Source organism: Aedes aegypti, chromosome 1 (assembly GCF_002204515.2).
Source record: "Aedes aegypti strain LVP_AGWG chromosome 1, AaegL5.0 Primary Assembly, whole genome shotgun sequence".
Lineage (NCBI taxonomy): Eukaryota > Metazoa > Arthropoda > Insecta > Diptera > Culicidae > Aedes > Aedes aegypti.
This window is the reverse complement of record NC_035107.1, coordinates 248632468-248656631: the sequence shown is the minus strand read 5'-3', so window position 1 is coordinate 248656631 and position 24164 is coordinate 248632468. Positions and strand designations below refer to the sequence as shown.

The following is a 24164-nucleotide window of genomic DNA, read 5'->3' as shown; positions in this document are numbered from 1 at the left end:
TTCCAACATTTCCTAATATGCAGCAGATGGTTTCCGGCTAATTCCCAATCCCTAGCTACTCGTGTCAGCAATCAACATTCGGGACAAACCACACTAGCCAAAGCTGCTTTCTCAACAATCTGCAACAATATTCCCGTTCGAAGGAAAAGCACTCAGGTAACACTAATTAGAAGAATCACAGCGGCATCAACATCGATATACCTACCGGTTGGTTTTGGCATTTTATTGGAATCCATCGGATGTTAATCCCCGTTGGCATCGAGCGCATTCCCGATATTGGCATTTCGGTACTGTCGTTCATTTATGACTTTCCCGGTACCGGCAAAAGAAGTGTCGTGATAAGTAGACGGTTATTTGTCAGGCTTTTAGAATCATTTTCTCATCGTCGATCCTATTTTCCGCTGATTGAACAAGCTTGACAGTAGTGGAAGAAAAGTTTATCCTTGTTAATTACCTTCTTTTTTTTGACATTACGTTCCACACTGGGACATGCTTCTCAGCTTAGTGTTCTACGAGCATTTCCACAGGTATAAACTGAGAGATTTCTTTACCAAAGTCGTCATTTTTGCATTTGTGTATCATGTGGCAGGCAAAGAGATACTTCATACCTAAGAAGTCACATAAATTTTCATTACAAAAACATCAAAGTTCTGTTTTTATGGTTTTGTGAAAAAAAATTGTTCGAATTGTTCTCAATGCAGCTTCATTTTATTAAACATTTCTATAAATAACTGAGAACATGGCCAATACACAATTATCATCCCAAGGGTAAACAATGAAAACTCCGTAATCAACTACTGTGATTCACAGGAATGGAAAGTGGCATCCACCAAAGTAGCTAAAGTTTTCCTAAAATTACTCACGGTGCCTGCGGATGACATTTCGTAAAATTCGACCATAACTATACTCGTGGCAGTTTCTGAAGTAATGAAATGCAGATAAATAAGCTCGTCGGCAATGTTTTGCTTCGTCTCAACATTTCTAATTTACTCGCCTATCTACATCTACAGACGATAGTTGTGGGCTTAGTGAGTTAGCTCTAGGCTCGCATATTGTTCGATTTTGTTGATGACACTTCTGTTTCATCGCTTAATAGAAATCACCAAAGCTACGGATTTCAAAGAATTTAGCTCCTTGGTATCAAACACCGAAAAAGTCGTACACAAATTATCGATTCCGTTACTGCAATAAGCGTGAGAGTCTTTCAGAGCAACACTTTTTGGCATGTCAGCAAACTGTGACATCAGTCATTTGACGGAACAAGCTGAAAGGATGGACTTTTTCCTTCGAATGCTCGTCATCACATCCCCTTCCACGAATACTTAAATCGCGATGATTTATTTGTCATTCGCATCCTTGCGAAAAACTTGAATCTTTTTTATCTGAAGACGGTCATCTTGATATTAATCCACTGATCAGTATTCAACTACGTTCTTTATGCTCTTGATAAAAAAATGAAGTATTCCTTGCAGTTATCAACGGGTCCGGGTCATTTGGCCGAATGTCGTTTGGACGAAAAATGACACAAATGGAAAGCTATAGATAGCATGTCAGGAACAAGATGTAAAGCTCATATCTCGCATAGGATGATTTGAGCCACACGTTATGAATGAAACCGTTCAGAGTAAGACTGAGTGTTCTCAATAAGATTGACATTCCTGTCTAAGCTATCTTTTTGTTCTCCCTATCTATATAAATAAAAATGGAATGGTGTTTGTATGTCACGAAATAACTTGAGAAAAGTCAAAGGATTTACCTGATTCTTCCACAGTTAGGTGCTTGAAGTGTTCCGACGTGTTTGTGTGTTTAAAAAACTCAAAATATACACCGGGAAAGTCGAAAAACGAGGGTGAATATAACTGTCTTTTTGTATGAGACGTCACATGGCGCTTTTCAACAGCCTTCTTGATGGCAAGACGAAGTTTGCCGGGACCACTAGTTTTGAAATAATTTGATAACCTAAGTAATTACGTGTAGCTGCCGAGATTGGTGGTGGACGTCTACCTAGTGATGTTCACATTCGGAAGGTCGATAGAGCTGCGCAACCAAGATAAAGTGGCTCTTGCTAGGGCTCTTGGTAATTCGCTTGGAGTGTTGGCTAAGATTTTTCCGTACAAGTTGATAGCTTTAAGGAATTCTATTAAAGCTGACATGGTGGCCGCATCGTTTTTTAGGGCGCTGCAAATACCTCCAGAAATCCCGAATGATCTACGGGCTGATTCGTATTGGGGACATTCACATATAAAGAGCTCGGAAAAGTTCTGAACACCACATGTTCGAGAGTAGAACCGCATTGAAGATCCCCTCGGTGCAGCATAAGTAAAATCGCGAAGTAGGATGCTAACGAAGCAACGAGTATTTTCTTCACCCAACTATCAAAAAGGAAACCCACCAAAGTGCCCTAGAAGAACTGCCAACGGCCTAATTCAAACCCTGCACGTCCACTTCAGCCATTCAAGGGATTCGTTACCCCGAAGCACCAAAATACAGTCCACTCTGGAAGGAAGATAAGGACCAGCTCCCAAACACCACAAATAGAGCACATCCGTCTGAAAGGATCACGTCCATCCATGCTATGTGAAACCGGCGAATGCCCGGTTCTCAAACGGGAGATGATTCGTTGATCGTGAAGAAGAGGAGATTGTCCTAATTTCGGTTGAGATCTTGATTTTCCGTAGGTGTGGAGAGTAGCCCATTCAGTATGTTCTTGAAGGTTTTCGAAATACATCTTTTGACGTCATTTAAAGGAACCGATTCTTCGAAACGAAGAAAAGAATCGTCCGGGAATCCATACGTAGATTGTATTAGATAAAGCATTTTCCAGCGCCTCCTGAATCCATGGATGTGTGGGCCTTTCAGATTGCAAGGCAGAAACAACGCTTGCTGAATCTGTAAGGATTAATACTAGCCGGTCGGGAGGCATAGTGGCTACTGTGAAAATAGCAGCGGCTTCCACGGAGAAAACGGAGCATATAGGAGGTAGTCTGAGGCTTAGTGAACCCTCTCCATAACCTCGGTCTTATAATACGCCGCGTTGATTTTCACACTTTTCTCGATAAACACCAGTGGGAGCTTCCCACGCCTGGATACGGCCCCCAAACCATCACCGACGTGGCGCTTTGGAACCGCGGGAGTTTATGAGGGACGAAGGGGGGGGGGAGGCTGCTAGCGAACGTCAGCGTCCACAGCCGATCATTTTCGACATTGTGCGGCTGTTGCAGGACAAAGAGTTTCTCATCAGAAAGCAACCTGCGTGCAGCGAAAGTATCTGTTTGGCTCTGTCCAGTCGCCATTTTGTTGTAGCCTACGTTACTCCGTGAACCTTGCGTTTCTTGTACAGCTTGTATCCCAGGTCCTTTGTCTTGGTGTGTGCAGTCCAGATAGACTCATCCAGGTCAGCAGCGGTCTTCCGCTGTTTTTTTTTCGGCCGAGCCCATTTCCCAGTGCCGACGGATGTGGTATAAATGGAATTTCACTTCACTGCGTGGGATTTCAACCGCCGGAATGCGTCACTGGATCGCTCACCTTTTGCAAACAACTTTACTACGACGTAATGGTACTCTTTCTTCATGCGCGGTAAATAAACAACAAATGACAGCAAGTCGACATCATGCGCGTTGATTACATATATACGAGGCTTAAACTGTCACCAATACCAATACACATGATGCACATGGTGCGCACCTACACAACGATGACAAGTTGTATTGGAACTTATAGAACACCTTGTATATGCCATCGGCAAGGTAGTTAAATACTCCTTTCTTTGCCACCAGAAATAAGGTGACAGCTATCACAGAACCCGATATGAGTTAGATAGGAAGTCGCCAACAAGGACTCGGAAGGAATGCTTTTGTAGAAAATTCTGAACGAAACGCATGATGTGCCTCGATAAATTCCATTGACTAGTTAACGAAGCACTAATGGACCTCATTTCCGACTTTCGATAAATCTTTGGAAACGTATGTAGTATGTAGTAGGGTAATTCCTCTGGTATCGGAACGTTGCCGGCCCCAAAAAGGGTGATGAGCGTTTATGTCGACAGCAAGAAGGGTAGGTCCGAGTATCTCTTCGAGGATTCGATTAACCTGCTCACGTAGGTTAGGAAGGGTTCCGCAAGGGAGATAGATGTTCAAAACGGAAATCCTGATTGGCGGTTGGTTGAGGCGAATTCTAACAATGGGAACCAGAGGACCTCAAAAGGGATGGACGTCAATACGCCCAGGGCGACTGAGTTTCTCAAGCTACTGTCACGGTGCATAGTCCAACGATTTTGGCCACGAAGCGAGCGGTTGAGTTGCCCGACCGATACACTGTTCACTACCTGCAGAGCTAAGCACCACGGTTAAGTTCGAGGTTTGCGAAGTTATCATAGAAACCAATCATGCTCCATTGAAGAAGAAAGGTAAATGATTTTCGAAGAGTTGGCGTGGGAAAAGAAGTCGAGGAAATCGATGAACTTCCGACAACCTGCCGCCCAAGTTGAGCTGCTGAGAAAGAGCTGCCGCCAAAACATCGGTGGGAAAAGTAGTGACTGGCTGTGCCCAAATCAGGGGTGCCCCGGTTTGAATGTTGAGGAAAGGCTAAGATGGTGTCCAAGCTGGGAATTTCGGAAGGCCTGGAGGTCAAACCGAAGGAGGTGATATAGGATGCCGTGCTGGAACCAGTAGGGCTAGTAACGGAGAGAAACTTACCGAACGGGTTGGAATGCCCGGGGAGCCCAGAGGGGGTGTCTACCCGCTTGGACCGGTTGTCTGAGAGGGATGTTTTGGAAAACCCTGACGATGGCATTGAAGGAGCAGTCGGTGACGGTGAAGTTTCGACGGGATTTGGTTAGCTTTGCTTGTGATGTCTTACAGAGATTGCAGGTATTTTGGCTGAGAGAACCGGAATAGCTATCCAGCTTTTTACGCTAGCATGCCATAAAATTTGAATCACCCCTTTCTGACATTTCTTGCGCACACTATAATTTTATTTTTATTTTTTTTTACCCGCCACTTTCCCCTCACCAAAAAGCTCACGTGTAGCTTCCTGGTAGTGGACGCAACTATCTCAGCTCACTCTGTGCAGCACGTGAACAATAAAAAACTAATGAAAAAACAAGCAAAACATGAGCTGAGATTGAAATTAACGTTAAACTAGATTTTAATTAATTTAAATAGAATTACATGGCGTGACGTCCCAGTGGAACAAATGTTCCTTTTAAGGGACCCACTTATGATATAATTACTAATTAACTTTAAACAAAAAAAGAAAGATATTTTCGAAAAAAAAGAATTTAATTAATCTATGATTGGTTTCTGGTAGTTGACATATTGCTCAAAATACGAATATTATTTTTTATCCAAAAATGTCGTGAAGATTTAGTTTTAAGTATTGCTTTAGCTTTTGTTTGAAACTATTGCGATCGCTTATTTGTTTCAAGTAATCCGGTAATTGATTGTACAGATAAGGACCAATGATTGAAATTCTTTTTTGACCAAACATTGTAAGTGCTCTATTTTGATGCAAATTATGTGTACGTCTTGTACGATAGCCATGGGATATTGAAGGTAGTTGAATATTATGATGAAAAAGATTATTGTGCAGAGTGTCATGAACAAATATTAGAGTCTGAATTTTACAGAGACTGTGAATTGGAAGGATATTGTGAGAGACATCAGAGTAAAGTTGAAGAGTGGGAAATAAAAACGGTTTGCTAAATATCGTTTTCAAACATCTATTCTGGAGAGTTTGGAGCTTTTTCAAAGAAGACTTCGAGGCACGACCCCATGCTATAATTAGATAGCTCAGGCGTGAGTGAATATGAGCAAAATAGAAGTTTAAAAGTATTCTGCGCGATACAAAATGACTTACTCTTCGCATAATTCCACATAGCGATGATACCTTTTTTTCTACATTTTTAATGTGATTTGCCCAGCTTAGGGTAGAATCCAACATCAAACCTAAGTATTTAAATGATGATACTTGTTCAATACAGGAAGAGTTGAGTAAGACTTGGTTTCGTTGTTGAAAAATCTTTCTAGATGAGTGAAACATCATATATTTGGTTTTCATTACATTTAAAGAAAGTAAATTAGAAGAAAAATATTGCGACAGAATACTCAAATCTTCGGTCATATGCTCCACTATTGCATCTGCATCTAAGTGCGGATAGAACAGAGCTGTGTCATCAGCAAATAAACGTGGTGTTCCCTTCAATTGCAACCTATTTAGGTCGTTCACGTACAACAGAAACAATAATGGACCATTGCATTGCTACCTTGAGGTACACCTACCCCTAAGAACTTGAACAAACTCTGTGAGTCACCAATTGTGACGAACTGGTTTCTATCTTGCAAATAGCTGCGCACAATTTCATTTGCTATACCTCTAATTCCGTAGGCCTCCAATTTATATAAGAGCATTGCATGGTTCAATGTGTCAAAAGCCTTGCGTAAATCTAAAAAGAGTGCACCGACGATTTGCTTTTCATCAATCCCCTTTATTATATCGTCAAGCAATTCAACAGTCGCCGTAGCTGTACTGCTGCCTTGACGAAAACCATATTGAAAACTGTACAACACGTTGTGCTGTTTAAGAAAAGGAATAAACCTGTTAATAAGCAATTTTTCTAATATTTTATTAAATATGGATAGTGTTGAGATCGGTCGGTAGTTGCTTGTATCACAAACATTACCAGATTTTAAAATAGGAATGACTCTTAGCAATTTTTAAACAGTTGGGATATGAGCCAGTTTCAATAATTCTATTGAAACAATCAGATAGTATTCTGGAAAAGTGATCAAAATTGCTTTTGATGAGATCAACATTGATTTTATCGGGCCCCGGACTTTTTTTACGCTCCAAATCATTAATAATCATTGTCACTTCATTAGCTGTAGCTGGATTCAAAAATATAGAACTAGATACACGTCTTACATTTGAAAGTGGGTTCACTCCAGCATCCACCTGAATGCTATCGGCTAATTTTTGGCCTATGCTCGAAAAATAATTGTTGAATATTTCACTAATTTGTTGATCGTCAGTGATTTTTGCACCATCTTCAATTAGGGTAATTTTATCAGTTTTAGCATCTTTCCCAAAAATGTTGTTTATGTGCTTCCACAACTTCGAGTGTGGTGTATTGTTTAAAATGTTGTCGAAATACAATTTCTTGCATTGCTTCTTCGCTATGGTAACTTTGTTCGAGACGTGTTTTAGGAGATCTTTTAGATGTATGTCTTGTGGGTTTCTTTTAACTCTTTTGATGTAGTTATTTTTAAGCTTTATTAACGACCACACATTGAAATTCATCCAAGGACAAAAACTGTTTTTAGTGCTTACATTCTTGGTAATAGTTTTGGAATATTTCACAAGTAAATTCTTATAAGTAGATACGATATTTTCAAAACAAAGGTTGACATCTGTTACTTCACAAACACTACCCAGAAAATTATTAAATTCGACAGCAATTTTTCGATGGTCTACAATTGTTTTTGAAATAGTTATTTTTTCTCTTTTGTCAGCTAATTTAAAGGAAGCGATGATCATAGAATGATCACTTTCACAGGCCGAGATTGTGTCATTCCTTGAGTTCTGAATGTCATTTAATCTACAAACTACATGATCAAGAATGTTCATGCTGATCGGTCTGGTAGGCATTGTATTTGTGCAAGCAAATCCATACGACTCGAGCAAGGACATGTATTTGACAACCACGTTATTATTTTTTGCATTAATAGGTATATTAACGTCACCAACAAAGAAACAAGAGCGGTTATGATTTGAATTATCAAGACAATCTTCTAATTTATTCATAAAAACATTGACATCAAATGACGGAGGACGATAGAAACCATGGACATCATACATACGGCCATTGATTGCAAGCTCGACAGAGATATGGTGAAATCCATCTGAATGAACGTTACGCACTGGAATGAAGGTGATATCGGTCCTGATGAACATAGCCAATCCACCATTGGAGTTATCTCTGCATGAAAATACAGAATTAAAGCCAGGAATATAATACAATTGTTTGTGTTCCTCCTTTACCCATGTTTCTCCTATAACGATGACATCGATTGGCACATTGCATTGGTCTAACGTTTCTAGAATTTCGAGGATAGAAATTCTTGGGATTCTTCAATGGCTTTGACAATCGTATTAACTTCAACTTTTACATCTTGGAGCTGAGCGGATACAACGTTGGTGACTGTTTTTTTTCAATTCAAATTTCAGCTCATTAATCATTGTTGTGCGTTCATTTTGCATTTCCATGATTTTTTTTGTAGATTTCAGAATATTTTGGCGATCAAAAGTACAAATTTTCTTTGATCTTACGAACAGCAAAACCAACTATGTTGCGGCATTTATAATGCGTGCTGGAAAAGCAATACAGGCATGTTGCAAGTTTGTTAATATCATCTTCCTTCTTTTTGCATTCAACGCAATACATATCGTTGTCTAGATCATCCGTCATTCTTGAACTACACTGGTGACACAAGAAAAAATAAATAAAAATAACAAAAGTAAAAATAAAAATAAATAAACAAATTTAATTAAACTACAACACAGCAGAAATTATATACAGGTGAAAAAATACACATATCAGTAAATATAAGCGTGCACACGTTAAAACAGATTGAAATCAATTACTGAGACCCTTCAATACAATCGAAAAATGAGAACTATTCGCATGGATAATTAATTTAGGCAAAGCATACGATAAGCGGTGATGTATGACTCTCAAAGATTCGCCCAGAGTGGCAAGGTTCACATAAATCTACTTGCGCAAGAGGAGTCGTTCATTCATCAAATCGTTCTTCCCAACTTCACCGAATTCTGCAGTCCTATACCGCAACCACATGCATACCTACTCGCTATTTGAAAATAGGAGTAAACTGCGACGATGGCCCTTGCCGTAAACAAGCGAAACCACTATACAGTGTGCTACTGATGGATTTCTCCAACTTTGCCAAGTTCTGCAGTACTAGATCGCGACCAACTTGCTTACCTACACGCTATGGATATAGATGCACTCAGCAATGGCCCTTGCCATAAACAAGCGAAACCACGAGTGTGTGCTACTGGAGGGCGTACTAGATCCACCTAAACAAATCAAACAAGAACTCTTGCACTTTCGTCTCACGGAACTAAGCACTGCCACTTAGACAAATAGTGAGTGACTCAGATCACAGTTTACCAGCCCAGTACCAACACGAAATACTTTCATCAATATAAATAGCCAATTGAAGAGAACAAAGACAACTGATGATCACAACGGATTAAAAATTCAATTTTTCACGTTCATGTGAGCACAAAACTCGTATTACTCGAATATGGTATAAAAGAACCGGCACTAATATCTACTTGTTGACAAAAATAACAAATTAAAATCGAATTTATCACTACTAATTAATGAAATGAAATTCACAATATAGCACAACAGAACCAGCTACCAGAAACAGTGCTGCCAGTTTTATTTATGGCAAAATCAAAGCAAGCTTTGTGATGATGAAAATTGTCATTGAAACGTCAGAAGTCTTCATTCTTGGTTTTTAAAATAGAAAAATATTGTTTCTTGATTAATAATTTTATTATTTATCGTTATTTTTGGTAAATGAAAAGCGTTCAAAGCAGGAACTTGGAGAACAGATTTCCTTTTATTATGAAGAATCCGCATGGCTTTACAAGCTGGACAAGAAAAACAAGATGTTGAAATTTTTTCTTCAGCGGGACCTTTCACTGAGAACCGGATTTTTTTCTATTGAAAGCCCTAGTGGTTTAATAAAGTGTTCAGAGGATATTATAAGTTTAGAGGAAATTAGTGATTAGCGATATTTTACCCGAAAAAAGTCAATAAAAAGTTAAAGGAGTTTTCAAGATTTATCCTTTAGGGGGTCCGTGGCGTAGTTGGCTACACGTTCGCTTTGATAAGCGGATGGTCATGGGTTTGATTCCCAGCCCCCTCAACAATAACCTCGCCCAGTTGCTCAATGATTTACTATGGAGTGATGATGGAGCCCCCACATCTATCCTCCACTGTGGTCGGAGAGCGACTGAGGCAAATGATCCTCTTCGCAGGCATTCCGGCACACAATTCAAAGATACACGGCGAAACAAACCCAGGCATCAAACAATGTACTATGGCTTGGAAAAATTGATAGACTACGTCGCCCGATAGGTAGGCAACTAGAAATACATCAACTGCTGCAACAACAGATACGCTCTCCGCATCTCGAAATGCGACGATCAACAAGAGTACAAATTATAAATAAATCTTAGGCTCATACAATACAATTGTATACAGTCATTAGGCAATTCAGCCCAGTGATGCCCAAAGTGGACGAGTGGCTATCCAAATAAAAGTTAAGAAAAAAAAAAGATTTATCCTTACTTATTAAGGGTAGACTTAGAACGACCGGACTTAGAATCTAGCGGATAATAACCAGCGGACTATTCCCTGAGCACGGTGATATTTACGCTGTAGAAATATTGCGTGTTGCTTGTTCAGTGTCTCACAACTTTCTGCCTCTCTGTTTTATTTCATAGTCATAGGTAACCGTTCGATAGCAGATCGAACTCCCGAAGTAAAAACGATCATTGACGTTTTATTTCGAATGCGCAGGGGAGTGCGCATGATCGTTAAGGGTATAACAGGAGTAAATCGCAAAGTCTTCGATCGAGATCCTTGTGTTCTACGTCGGTGTTCTGCTGGTGCTCGAACTAAGCCATGGTACCGTAAAATCGGGTGTAATTGATCAGAAGGGTGAAATTGATCATCGTATCACACGATTTTATTTATGCGTAGTGGAGCACAAATATCAATGTAAGCTGCAGTAAATGAACGTTGTTTGTCGTAACTATTGTCGAATTGTGTGTTGTGAAGTTTTTTGCGTTGAAGAATGTTTATTACTATGAAAATAATGTAAAATTTCAAAAGCATGCACGTTGCAGTATTGACAAACACCTATAAACTTCTATGTCTAAGCAAGGATTTGAACATGGTATAAACCTGAAAGTTTGTGAGGATGCTTGAGATATATCCCTAAACCAGATTTCATTACCAAAACTCGTACCAATTAACTCAAATGGTTGAAATAATTGAATTTCTGTTAAATATCATTGATTTCCTTAGAATATTGCATACATTTAGGCGTTTTCCGCGTAATTGTTGAAATTTAACTATTTTTTATTTATATAAATATTGCATTGTTAAGATTTTGACAAGCATACTCGGATTCAGGGTGCTCAAATTTATCGTGTAGAGTTGTTTTGAGAACTAACAATAATGGCATTGACAAGTGATCAATTTCACCCCGAAATGAGATCCCCTGATTTTTTATTTAAGAGATATTTGTTAAAACTAAAATTACATTTGTTAGAAGATTTCGGTACATGAGCCGATGAAGCTCACTTTTGTACTTGTTTTCCTGCATTTAGTTGTTTGGCATTGTTAACATTATAGAAAATGGACTAGAAAAACCGTGAAAAATGATCATTTTCCCCCGAAATTACGGTATGGGGATAACCGATTTTTTCCCTACTTTTAAGAATCTTTCGATTGCACGAAGTTAATCCAAAATAATACCAAACTATTTCCTTATTCTTATTAGAGTCGGGTGATGTGAGACATGGTCACGCTAAGTCTGAACCAGATGATTATAAAAATCAAATGTACATTGGGTTTCTTCTCACTAGTATTGAGTATTTGGGTTATATTTGGGTTTCATTTTCAAATATTCCATCGGTGAAATTTTGATTTTTTCCACTTTTTAAATATTTTACATACTAAAACCCATGAAAACCCCGTTTTCGACGAATTTCAGCCCATATAAAATGTATGGAAAAAAATTCTCCGATAGAATATTTTAAAACCTTCCGATAATGAAAATATAGACCAAATTCTGATCTCTAGCGAGAAAAAAAAACCCGATGTACATTCGATTTTTATAATCGTCTGGTTCAGACATAGCGTGTGGTGTCAAAACTCGACACGCTGTTATTTAGTTAATATTAGTCATCTTACGTTACTCGAGGTGATAGCAATTCGTTTCGACTCTCCCGATGTTCAGAAAACACTGTGCGTTTGAACATGCCTTCCAGAATGTTTCGATTAGGCCAATAACCATGTATGGCTCATATTCATGGACGCTCTCATATTGACTCGTATAGGCATGTTAGAGACTAGAACCATGATGCAGATTCTTATCGTATCAATTTTTCGCTCATGCCGAAGTTTTCAGGATGCATTCATTGTATTCCTAAAAATAAATCCAATAAAGCTAGATATTCTGTGCTGCTCAAGAAAAGTAAAAATTTCTGCGGAAGAAATGGTCAAGAAATTTTCTACAGTGAGCTCCATTTGAAATGACATTTCTTTTCAACTGCGTACTGCAATCAAAGAAAAATGCTGTTCTTGACCATTTCTTGCAAGAAATTTTCCACGCATCGAGATAGGCGATTACTTTTCTGTTGAAGTGCATACTTCGTTAAAAATTGGAAATTAAAGCTCCTGTTACTACCATGATCTGTACAAATAAATGTAAATAGTGAAAATTCTTGACAGTCCAATCAACAATCTTAAATTGCAGTCTACTGAGATCACGCTATAAAATTTGTACGTAAGAAATGACGGATTTCACGCCAACTCGACACGCGATTGGTAGCACCCCTTCAGAATTCAATGAAACTTTCTGGATGTCAAAAGTATGTGAAAAAAAACTTTGGGACTTAGAAAATTCGATGTTAGAAAAACTTTTTTCCCTAAAATATGAACAATTTGCAATGTATGGACGACTTTTAGTAAATTTATTTATGAAACTTTTTGCTTCAGGATGATCAAAATCTGAAATGGTAGTTTTTTTAAATCGACTTTAAAGTTCTGAATCATTTTTTTATTCAGTGTACAAAATGTTTTTTATTTTTACAATTTTTTTTTCTAAAACGTCAGGAAATTTCACGACAGTCCCCCATACAACACTTTTTTTTAGGTCTTACCGTTTTTGAGTTATACGGGTTTATAAAAAAATAGTAAAAAAAACATTGACCCTTTCCAAATGTTAGTCTCGATTTTGAAAAAACAAAATATGCAAAGTATCTTAGTTTCACATAGTCTTCACACCCAGAAAGTTTCATTGAATTCTGAAGGGGTGCTGTCAATCCCTATGTCGAGTTGGCGTGAAATCCGTCAAATGTCAAATATAATTCACCCCCTGTAGTTTTATAGCCAGCGTAAAAAGCTGGATTGACAGACCCCCGGGTTGGAGTGCCCGAGGTGCCCAAACTGGTTCGCGAAGGAGCCGGGAGGGCTACTGGAGGGTAATAAGGCTTCAAAATTGCTGGTTGGGGTTGCTTTGGCATTTGGAGTATGATGGCTTGACTTCCCACGTTGTCCGTTGAAAACCTTCACCTGCCACGTCGTCCAGGGAATTAGGCTCAGAGGCTTGATTTCCTTCTTCGGGGCTGGCCATAAATTACGCAAGGGTTTATGGGGGGAGGTCTGAGATTTCTTACGCGTCATACAATTTATTTTTAATTTTTATACAAAACATCTTATCATGGGGGGAGGAGGGTTGAAAAACCCCGAAAATTGTCTTACGTGTACCGCCCTTTTGCTTGAATTATTGTTATCCCAACGCCAAAGGTTGTCCGCCAGTTATGGAGTCGGAAACAACCGCACTGATGGGGCTCTGGCTGCCGGGCGTTTTAGCTGGACAACGAACAGAAAGAAGAAGGAATTCTTCGTCTAGCTATCAATCCAGGAAAAATCTTGGAAAAATATAAGAACCGGGCACAAATTTTGATTTTTAGCGATTAAAAACACAAAGCGATCTATGCTAACTTGTGCCGTAAAACGGTATATAATCTGGGTCTGGCACATCTACTCTATATCCTGAAAAATTTCTTGTGATTTCAGGAAAATACAATTCCTAATTAAAATGTTTTGTGGCTCTAATACTCATAATTATAAAAGGGTTACTCGGAAAAACTGTCCTACGTTGAAAAAAGTAGTATCTTTGATTTATTGAGTCGCACTTCGGTTACACTTAAGCATTATTGGCAACCAAATTTGTGGCCGTGCAGTTAGTGTTACCAAGAATTTAGCCACATCGAGTCATGGGGTTTGGGTTCGATTCCCGCTTCAGTTCGGAAAACTTTTCGTTAGAAATGTATTTCAACTGGCACAGTAAGCGTTACATGCTAGTCCGTTGTCTAGTGAGGTGCTTCCTTCAAACGGCAAATCGTCCACTGGAAGCATTAACGTATCGGTATCTTTTGAATTAATTGTAGGTTCACAATTCGGGCAATTAACATTTCGCCAAACGACTTTCGATTCGGCCAAAAGTTTATAATAGTATCCGGCCGTTTGGCCAGATACCATTATAAACAACTACTATCGAAAAATTGATCTCCGGGGCCAGTAGTTTACTTTTAAAGCCTGATTCGCTGCTGACAAGTAATTTCTCGGCATATCTTGATGCATGGGAAATTTCTGCAAGGAATCGATCAAGAATGCGCTTTTTTCTGACCGCAGTACGCAGTTGAAAAGAACTGTCAGTTCAAATGGGAGTCGCTGTAGAAAATTTCTGCAAGGAATCGGCGAGAAATGTCTTTAGCGATTCTTGTGCAGCAGCAAATCAGGCTTAATAAATGAATAAAGAAAGCTTAAAAATAAGGCCTTCTACAAGGGTAGAAATCAGAATCCAAAAACAAGATTATGACTCCAGTGTGTTTTCATCATTTGAAATCTTATCTCTGAGCAGAAAGTTTGACTGTTTACCACCAATAAAATTGTCAGCGTAAATTTTCCAGATTTGTTCTCTCTATATTTAAGATGTGGTTTCAAGTTAGTTCATAATGGTAGTTCCCAGACGATGTAATTGTTGGATTGAGAACAAATTTCTGTCCTCAAATGTAATACCAAATCTGAGCCGCATTATAAGAAATTGTAATATTTCTTAAAAATGTCAAGCAAAGCATGACAGTTTATCTAACTGATGCGAATCCCACAATTCAACTGGCTCTTCCGTCAGTTGACAACAGAAACACACTCTTATTGAAAGTTGCCATCCGTTGGAATTCGTTGCCTTGAATTCATTATTTTTCCATCACTCTACTAAATAAAAATTCTCCCATTTCCCTTCCTATTTTTTCAGCATGCCCTTGAGAGCTTGATTAGCAACCGAGCCTTTCCCTGAACGAAATCAACTGCCACCGTCCCTCCCCGGTATACAGAAAAAAAGCGTCACAAATACGACGAATCCACCTTCCGTTTCTCCTGGTGGCCCAGGCCCATTATGATGGAGCTGCAGCAGGTGTCAACGGACGGCGGAACCATCGTCAATCGTTCCCTGATCTACCTGGCCATGGTAACGGCCGCCACGAGCTCGAGTTTCGTCACGGCAACCGATGGAGACGCGCCCGGAGTGGATGGCTTCACGACGAGAAACGGAACCGGCGTGGATGTTCTGCTCCAGTTGCCGGCCGTCGTTTCGATCAACGGTTCCACTGGAAACGGCGAAGTGATGAATGAAAACTTTGGCACCAAAGCCGATTCCATCTGCATCATACTGCCCATTACCATCTTCTATTGCTTCATCTTCGTCGTCGGCATTGTGGGAAACCTGGCCATCTGTATTGTGATTGCCAAGAATCGGTCGATGCACACGGCCACCAATTACTATCTGTTCAATTTGGCCGTTTCGGACTTCCTGCTGCTGCTGTTCGGTGAGTACTTTTGGAATGGAAGAACGCAGTTGATTTATTAGATCGGAATTTAATTTGCCCTCTAGCATCAGAGCAGAGTGGACGGATCGCAGGAACAAAGTGGCTCGCAGTGCTTATTTGGATTCAGTCCAAAAGTGATATGGTCGCACAGCTTGCAAATGCGACGGAATTTTTCCTCAGAATTCAGAACATTTTCCATCTGTCAAATGCATCAACACGTTTTAATTATATTTATCGTTCTGGAGATGTACGATAAGCATTTGTGAAAATTTTGTAGAATATGCTAAAAAACGGCTCATCATTTGATGGTTCAATTAGTTTCAATCATGCTTAAGAAATTAGTGTGATCATAGATTTACAGACTAAATCAGTAAAAAAAGACACGGACACCGTCTTCAGCCATTTAGCTGCACAGACTGTAACTTGACACTAGACAACGGACAAGCATGCTCCAGTGTATCAGCCGCGAAACATTCCTGACGAAAAGTTTCAATGGCTGAAGCGGGAATCGAACCCACACCCCATGACACGATGCGCTTAAATGCCAGACGACATAAACCGCACGGCCACGAGGCCCACGAAACCTGTTCAAATTTCAATTAGGTTCTTTGCCACCAGTGATTCATCCATGGATTCCTCCAAATACACATCCAGGCATCCATCAAAGAACTCCTACAGGACTTTCTCCAGGGATTGCATCAGAAATTCTTCCAGAGATTCCTCCGAGGATTCCTACAGAAATTCCTCCAAAGAGTCCTGCAGAAATCCCTCCAGAGATTTCTCCAAGAATCTCTTCAAGAATTCTCTAGGACCTTCTCTATGAATTCCTTCAGGAATTCCTCCGAGGCTTCTAACAGGAATTCCTCCAAGGATTTCTACAGGAATTTCTCCAGGGATTCCTAATGAAATTCCCAGATTTTCTACGGGAAATCTCCCAGATTTTCTACGGAAAATCTCCCAGATTTTCTACGGGAACTTCCTCCGGGAAATCTCTCAGATTTCCTCCAGGAAATCCCTCCAGGAAATCCCTCCGGGAAATCCCTCACATTTCCTTCGGGAAATCCCTCAGATTTCCTCCGGGAAATCCCTCAGATTTCCTCCGGGAAATCCCTCAGATTTCCTCCGGGAAATCCCTCAGATTTCCTCCGGGAAATCCCTCAGATTTCCTCCGGGAAATCCCTCAAGATTTCCTCCGGGAAATCCCTCAGATTTCCTCCGGGAAATCCCTCAGAATTCCTCCGGGAAATCCCTCAGATTTCCTTCGGGAAATCCTTCAGATTTCCTTTGGGAAATCCCTCAGATTTCCTTCGGGAAATCCCTCAGATTTCCTCCGGGAAATCCCTCAGATTTCCTCCGGGAAATCCCTCAGATTTCCTCCGGGAAATCCCTCAGATTTCCTCCGGGAAATCCCTCAGATTTCCTCCGGGAAATCCCTCAGATTTCCTCCGGGAAATCCCTCAAGATTTCCTCCGGGAAATCCCTCAGATTTCCTCCGGGAAAACCCTCAGAATTCCTCCGGGAAATCCCTCAGATTTCCTCCGGGAAATCCCTCAGATTTCCTCCGGGAAATCCCTCAGATTTCCTCCGAGAAATCCCTCAGATTTCCTCCGGGAAATCCCTCAGATTTCCTCCGGGAAATCCCTCAGATTTCCTCCGGGAAATCCCTCAGATTTCCTCCGGGAAATCCCTCAGATTTCCTCCGGGAAATCCCTCAGATTTCCTCCGGGAAATCCCTCAGATTTCCTCCGGGAAATCCCTCACATTTCCTCCGGGAAATCCCTCACATTTCCTCCGGGAAATCCCTCAGATTTCCTCCGGGAAATCCCTCAGATTTCCTCCGGGAAATCCCTCAGATTTCCTCCGGGAAATCCCTCAGATTTCCTCCGGGAAATCCCTCAGATTTCCTCCGGGAAATCCCTCAGATTTCCTCCGGGAAATCCCTCAGATTTCCTCCGGGAAATCCCTCAGATTTCCTCCGGGAAATCCCTCAGATTTCCTCCGGGAAATCCCTCAGATTTCCTCCGGGAAATCCCTCAGATTTCCTCCAGGAAATTCCTCAGATTTCCTCCGGGAAATCCCTCAGATATCCTCCGGGAAATCCCTCAGATTTCCTCCGGGAAATCCCTCAAATTTCCTCCGGGAAATCCCTCAGATTTCCTCCGGGAAATCCCTCAGATTCCTCCGGGAAATCCCTCAAATTTCCTCCGGGAAATCCCTCAAATTTCCGGGAATCCCCAATTTCCTCCGGGAAATCCCACAGATTTCCTCCGGGAAATCCCTCAGATTTCCTCCGGGAAATCCCTCAGATTTCCTCCGGGAAATCCCTCAGATTTCCTCCGGGAAATCCCTCAGATTTCCTCCGGGAAATCCCTCAGATTTCCTCCGGGAAATCCCTCAGATTTCCTCCGGGAAATCCCTCAGATTTCCTCCGGGAAATCCCTCAGATTTCCTCCGGGAAATCCCACAGATTTCCTCCGGGAAATCCCACAGATTTCCTCCGGGAAATCCCTCAGATTTCCTCCGGGAAATCCCACAGATTTCCTCCGGGAAATCCCTCAGATTTCCTCCATGAAATCCCTCAGATTTCCTCCGGGAAATCCCTCAGATTTCCTCCGGGAAATCCCTCAGATTTCCTCCGGGAAATCCCTCAGATTTCCTCCGGGAAATCCCTCAGATTTCCTCCGGGAAATCCCTCAGATTTCCTCCGGGAAATCCCTCAGATTTCCTCCGGGAAATCCCTCAGATTTCCTCCGGGAAATCCCTCAGATTTCCTCCGGGAAATCCCTCAGATTTCCTCCGGGAAATCCCTCAGATTTCCTCCGGGAAATCCCTTAGATTTCTTCCGGGAAATCCCTCAGATTTCCTCCGGGAATTCCCTTAAATTTCTTCCGGGAAATCCCTCAGATTTTCTCCGGGAAATCCCTCAGATTTACTCCGGGAAATCCCTCAGATTTCCTCCGGGAAATCCCTCAGATTTCCTCCGGGAAATCCCTCAGATTTCCTCCGGGAAATCCCTTACATTTCTTCCGGGAAATCCCTCAGATTTCCTCCGGGAAATCCCTCAGATTTCCTCCGGGAAATCCCCCAGATTTACTCCAGGAAATCCCCCAGATTTCCTTCGTGAAATCCCTCAAATTTCCTCCGAGAAATCTCCCAGATTTCAGTCGTCAGATTTCCTCCGGAAAACTTCTCAGATTTCCTCCGAGAAATCCCTCAGATTTCCTCCGGGAAATCCCTCAGATTTCCTCCGGGAAATCCCTCAGATTTCCTCCGGGAAATCCCTCAGATTTCCTCCGGGAAATCCCTCAGATTTCCTCCAGGAAATTCCTCAGATTTCCTCCGGGAAATCCCTCAGATATCCTCCGGGAAATCCCTCAGATTTCCTCCGGGAAATCCCTCAAATTTCCTCCGGGAAATCCCTCAGATTTCCTCCGGGAAATCCCTCAGAATTCCTCCGGGAAATCCCTCAGAATTCCTCCGGATAATCCCTCAGAATTCCTCTGGGAAATCCCTCAAATTTCCTCCGGGAAATCCCTCAGATTTCCTCCGGGAAATCCCACAGATTTCCTCCGGGAAATCCCTCAGATTTCCTCCGGGAAATCCCTCAGATTTCCTCCGGGAAATCCCTCAGATTTCCTCCGGGAAATCCCTCAGATTTCCTCCGGGAAATCCCTCAGATTTCCTCCGGGAAATCCCACAGATTTCCTCCGGGAAATCCCACAGATTTCCTCCGGGAAATCCCTCAGATTTCCTCCGGGAAATCCCACAGATTTCCTCCGGGAAATCCCACAGATTTCCTCCGGGAAATCCCTCAGATTTCCTCCATGAAATCCCTCAGATTTCCTCCGGGAAATCCCTCAGATTTCCTCCGGGAAATCCCTCAGATTTCCTCCGGGAAATCCCTCAGATTTCCTCCGGGAAATCCCTCAGATTTCCTCCGGGAAATCCCTCAGATTTCCTCCGGGAAATCCCTCAGATTTCCTCCGGGAAATCCCTCAGATTTCCTCCGGGAAATCCCTCAGATTTCCTCCGGGAAATCCCTCAGATTTCCTCCGGGAAATCCCTCAGATTTCCTCCGGGAAATCCCTTAGATTTCTTCCGGGAAATCCCTCAGATTTCCTCCGGGAATTCCCTTAAATTTCTTCCGGGAAATCCCTCAGATTTTCTCCGGGAAATCCCTCAGATTTACTCCGGGAAATCCCTCAGATTTCCTCCGGGAAATCCCTCAGATTTCCTCCGGGAAATCCCTCAGATTTCCTCCGGGAAATCCCTCAGATTTCCTCCGGGAAATCCCTTACATTTCTTCCGGGAAATCCCTCAGATTTCCTCCGGGAAATCCCTCAGATTTCCTCCGGGAAATCCCCCAGATTTACTCCAGGAAATCCCCCAGATTTCCTTCGTGAAATCCCTCAAATTTCCTCCGAGAAATCTCCCAGATTTCAGTCGTCAGATTTCCTCCGGAAAACTTCTCAGATTTCCTCCGAGAAATCCCTCAGATTTCCTCCGGGAAATCCCTCAGATTTCCTCTGGGAATTCTCCCAGATTTCCTCCGGGAAATCCCCCAGATTTCCTCCGGGAAATCCCCCAGATTTCCTTCGGGAAATCCCCCAGATTTCCTTCGGGAAATCCCCCAGATTTCCTTCGGGAAATCCCCCAGATTTCCTTCGGGAAATCCCCCAGATTTCCTTCGGGAAATCCTTCAAATTTCCTTCGAGAATTCTCCGAGGGCTCTTACACGAATTCCTTCAAGGATTCTTACAAGAATGTAACCAGGGATTCCTCCAAGAATTCCTCCAAGGATTTCTCCATGGATTCCTCCAGGAATTCTTCTATGAATTCTTCCAGAAATACTCTTCCTGGATTTCCTCCTGGATATCCCCAAGGAATTCCTCTAGGAATTCCTCCAGGGCTTCCCCCTTTAATTCCTCCCATGATTTTTCTGGGAAATCCCTCAGATTTCCTCCGAGAAAACCTTCAGATTTCCTCCGGGAAATCCCTCAGATTTCCTCCGGAAAATCCCTTAGATATTATCCGGGAAATCCCTCAGATTTCCTCCGGGAAATCCTTCAGATTTCTTCCGGGAAATCCCTCAGATTTCCTCCGGGAAATCCCTCAGATTTCCTCCGAGAAATTCCTCAGATTTCCTCAGGGAAATCCCTCAGATTTCCTCCGGGAAAACCCTCAGATTTCCTCCGGGAAATCCCCCAGATTTCCTTCGGGAAATCTCTCAGATTTTCTCCAAGAAATCCGAATTTTCAGAGGATTCCTACACGAATTCCTCCAAGGATTCCTACAAGAATTTCTCCAGGGATTCCTTCAGGAATTCATCGAAGGATTCCTCCAGGAATTTCTCCTGAGATTCCTTTAGGAATTCCTTCAGGGATCTCTGCAGAAATTCCTCCAGGGATTCCTCTAGAAATTCCTTCCAGGATTTCTCCAAGGATTCCTTCAGGAATTCTTCTAGGGATTCCTCCAGGAATTCTTCTAGGGGTTCATCCAGGGTTTCCCCCTTTAATTTCTCCAAAGATTTTTCCTACAGGGATTTCCTCCAGAGGCTCCTCCAGGAATTCCACCAGAGATTCCTCCGGGTATCCCTCCGTAAATTCCTCCATGAATGCATACAGGGATTCCTCCAAGGATTCCTCCAACGATTCCTTCAGAGTTACTCCAGAGATTCCTCCAAGAATCCCTCCAGAGATTCTTCCAGTCATCCCTTCAGGAATTCCTCCAGGAGTATCTCCAGGGATTCTTCCAGTTATGCCTCCAGGAATACCTTCAGATTACTTCAATGATTCCTCCAGGGATTCATCCAGGCGTCCCTCCAGGGATTTTTTCAGAAATCCCTCCAAAGATTCCTCCAAGCAGAGATTCCAGGGATTCCTCCATAAATCCCTCCAGAGATTCCAGGGATTTTACCAGAATCCCTCCAGGAGTTCTTCCAGAAATTCCTCTAGGACTTTCTCCAGGGATGTTTCCAGCAATTCCTTCGATGATTCCTCCAAGAATTCCTCCAGGGATTCCTTCAGGAATTTCTCCGAGGATTCCTCCAGGAATTCCTCCGAGGATTCCTCCATGAATTCTTTTGAGGATTCCTACAGGAATTCCTCCGTTAGTTCCTCCTGGGATTTCTCCAGGAATTCCTACTGGGATTCTTCCAGGAATTCCTCATGGGATTCTTCCAGCAATTCCTCATAGGATTCCTCCACGAATTCCTCCTATGATTCCTCCAGGAATTTGTCCTAGGATTCCTACAGGGATTTCTCCAGGAATTTCTCCTGGGATCCCTCCAGGAAGTCCTCCTGGGATTCCTCCTGGAATTCCTCCTGGGATTTTTCCTGGGAATTCCTCTTGGAATTCTTTCAGGGAATCCCCTAGAAATTTCTCTAGAAATTCCTCCAGAGATTTCTCCAGCAATTCCTCCAGGAAACGTTCCTTCCCAGGAACTCTTTCAGGAAGTCCCCCAGGAACTCCTCCAGAAATTACTCCAAAAATTTCTCCTGGGAATCCTTTAAAATTTTAAAAATTCCTCGAAAGAATTGCAAAACATCTTCTCTTTGAGAGTACTTAATCATATTCCTTATTGTTTCCTCTAAAAGTACCTTGAATGTACACTATTGAATGCTTTGAATATTTCCCCATGGATATCTTCACAAATTCTTCCAGAATATTCTCTCAGGAATTCCTTCACAAATTCCTCCGAGAACTGTTCAAGGTAATCGTCCAAGAAGTCCTCGTTCAGATATTCCCCGAAGAATGCTTCCAAGATTTCCTCCAGGAATTCCTCCAGGGATTCCTTCAGGAATTTTTCTAACGTTTCCTCCAGGGATTTTTCCATGAGTTCGTCCAGAAATTCCAGGAATTCATCTAGGGATTCTTCCAAGAATACAGTAATTCTTCCAGAAACTCCTCCAGAGATTCTTCCAGAAATTCTTCCAGGGATTCCTCCAGCAAATTTTCTTATGATTTCTCCAGAAATTTATTCAAGGATTCCTTCAGGAATTCTTACAGGAATTCCCCCAGGAAGTTTTTTAAATAATTCCTGAACAAATTTCTTTAAGGATTCTTGCATGCATTTCTCCAGGAGTTCTTCCAAGAATTGCTCCAGGGATTCCTCCCGGAATTTCTTAGGCGATTCATATAGAAAACTCCTACAGAATTTCTTTCGGGTTTTTGGTGACCTCGGCGACTATAGTTGCGTCGCGGTAGCTTGGTAGAACTTCAAAATGTAATTACCAGAAAAAGGTTGAAATTAGGTGATGTTCACGTAACTTAGAAAGAATACTCTTAGAATTTACTTGGTAGTTTCGTTGCATAGTCCTTTCGATGAGTTATTCACAATGCTTCCGGTGCGGTTGTCTCAAATAATATGACGCCACTCGAATTTCAGATATGAACTAGAACAAAAGGTAAGCTGAGGTGTTCCATACGGAATAAGATACTCTTTTCCTAGTGACTGCTCGATTAAACAATTCTGCTCATTAGTGCACTAGGGGCAAGCATTAAAATTTGATACAACACGCAACACCGTATATCCTACGTGCTTCATAACCTAAGTCCTCAGGACATGAACTATATCAGTGAAAGATCTAGACCCTTCAGCTAGGTATATTCTATACTTAACCTCAACCTCGCCATTGTGTTTTACGAGACACATCGTCTTTCTCCGGCTAGTGACTCAACCTCTGCAAACGATGAATAATGATGCATGCTACATGATATCGAGTCAAACGATGACGTCGGTAAGTGTATCAATTTAAGTCATTTGTACGCATACAGTCTCACGTTCTCAACCTGCAGGGCACTTTATGACGATGCTGCCAGGGAAAAACAGTTATCTCTCGGAAGAAGACAGACGCTGTTCGGATGTATCTACATAAAAGAGCCGGCTGAGATGTGTGCCAACCATAAGTGCACCTGCGATATGTTCTTTCGACAACACGTGCTGCTTGCACGAGCCTTGCAGGGAATTTTAAGACCAGAGAGGCAAAAGAAATGGATTTTCTAACGTGCTCTGGTACATTGCAGTACACGATAGCGTTTCCCAGTGTTGATCGACCGAGGAAAAGTGAAAAGACGAAAATTGAAATTGAATCCACTCACTTCGCTCAAATTACCTTTTTATTACATTTTTTTTCGGGAAATGAAAAATAAAGTCACAACAATAATCATTGAGTACACTCTCTTGCGTGCTCTTGCGTTAACTACGAGGAAGGAAAATTGTATACCTGCTGGTATATTTGGGACGTATTTTATCGATCTATAGTTGCTAATAGAAAGCAAGGAAAACCTGTTTGGAAATAATCGAAAGTCTTATCGAGGACCACAGTTCGGTAAGCATGGAAACGTAGACGATGGTAATACTCTCAATTAAGGAAATAGAGACAGTACGGAAAAGACACCAATTTTCGACTCACCACTAATTTTCAACCCATTCAAACGATTTTACCTTA

General features: G+C 41.7%; 1 protein-coding gene across 1 annotated transcript in view; it reads left to right on the top strand.

Moving 5' to 3' along the window:
• LOC5578924 (pyrokinin-1 receptor) overlaps positions 1-24164 on the top strand; it is a 290607-nt gene that overhangs the window by 175531 nt on the left and 90912 nt on the right. The window contains exon 2 of the mRNA XM_001657160.3: positions 15144-15714. Within this exon, the coding sequence (XP_001657210.3) occupies positions 15285-15714 (430 nt within the window). The 5' untranslated portion in view covers positions 15144-15284. The remainder of the gene's footprint in view (positions 1-15143; positions 15715-24164) is intronic.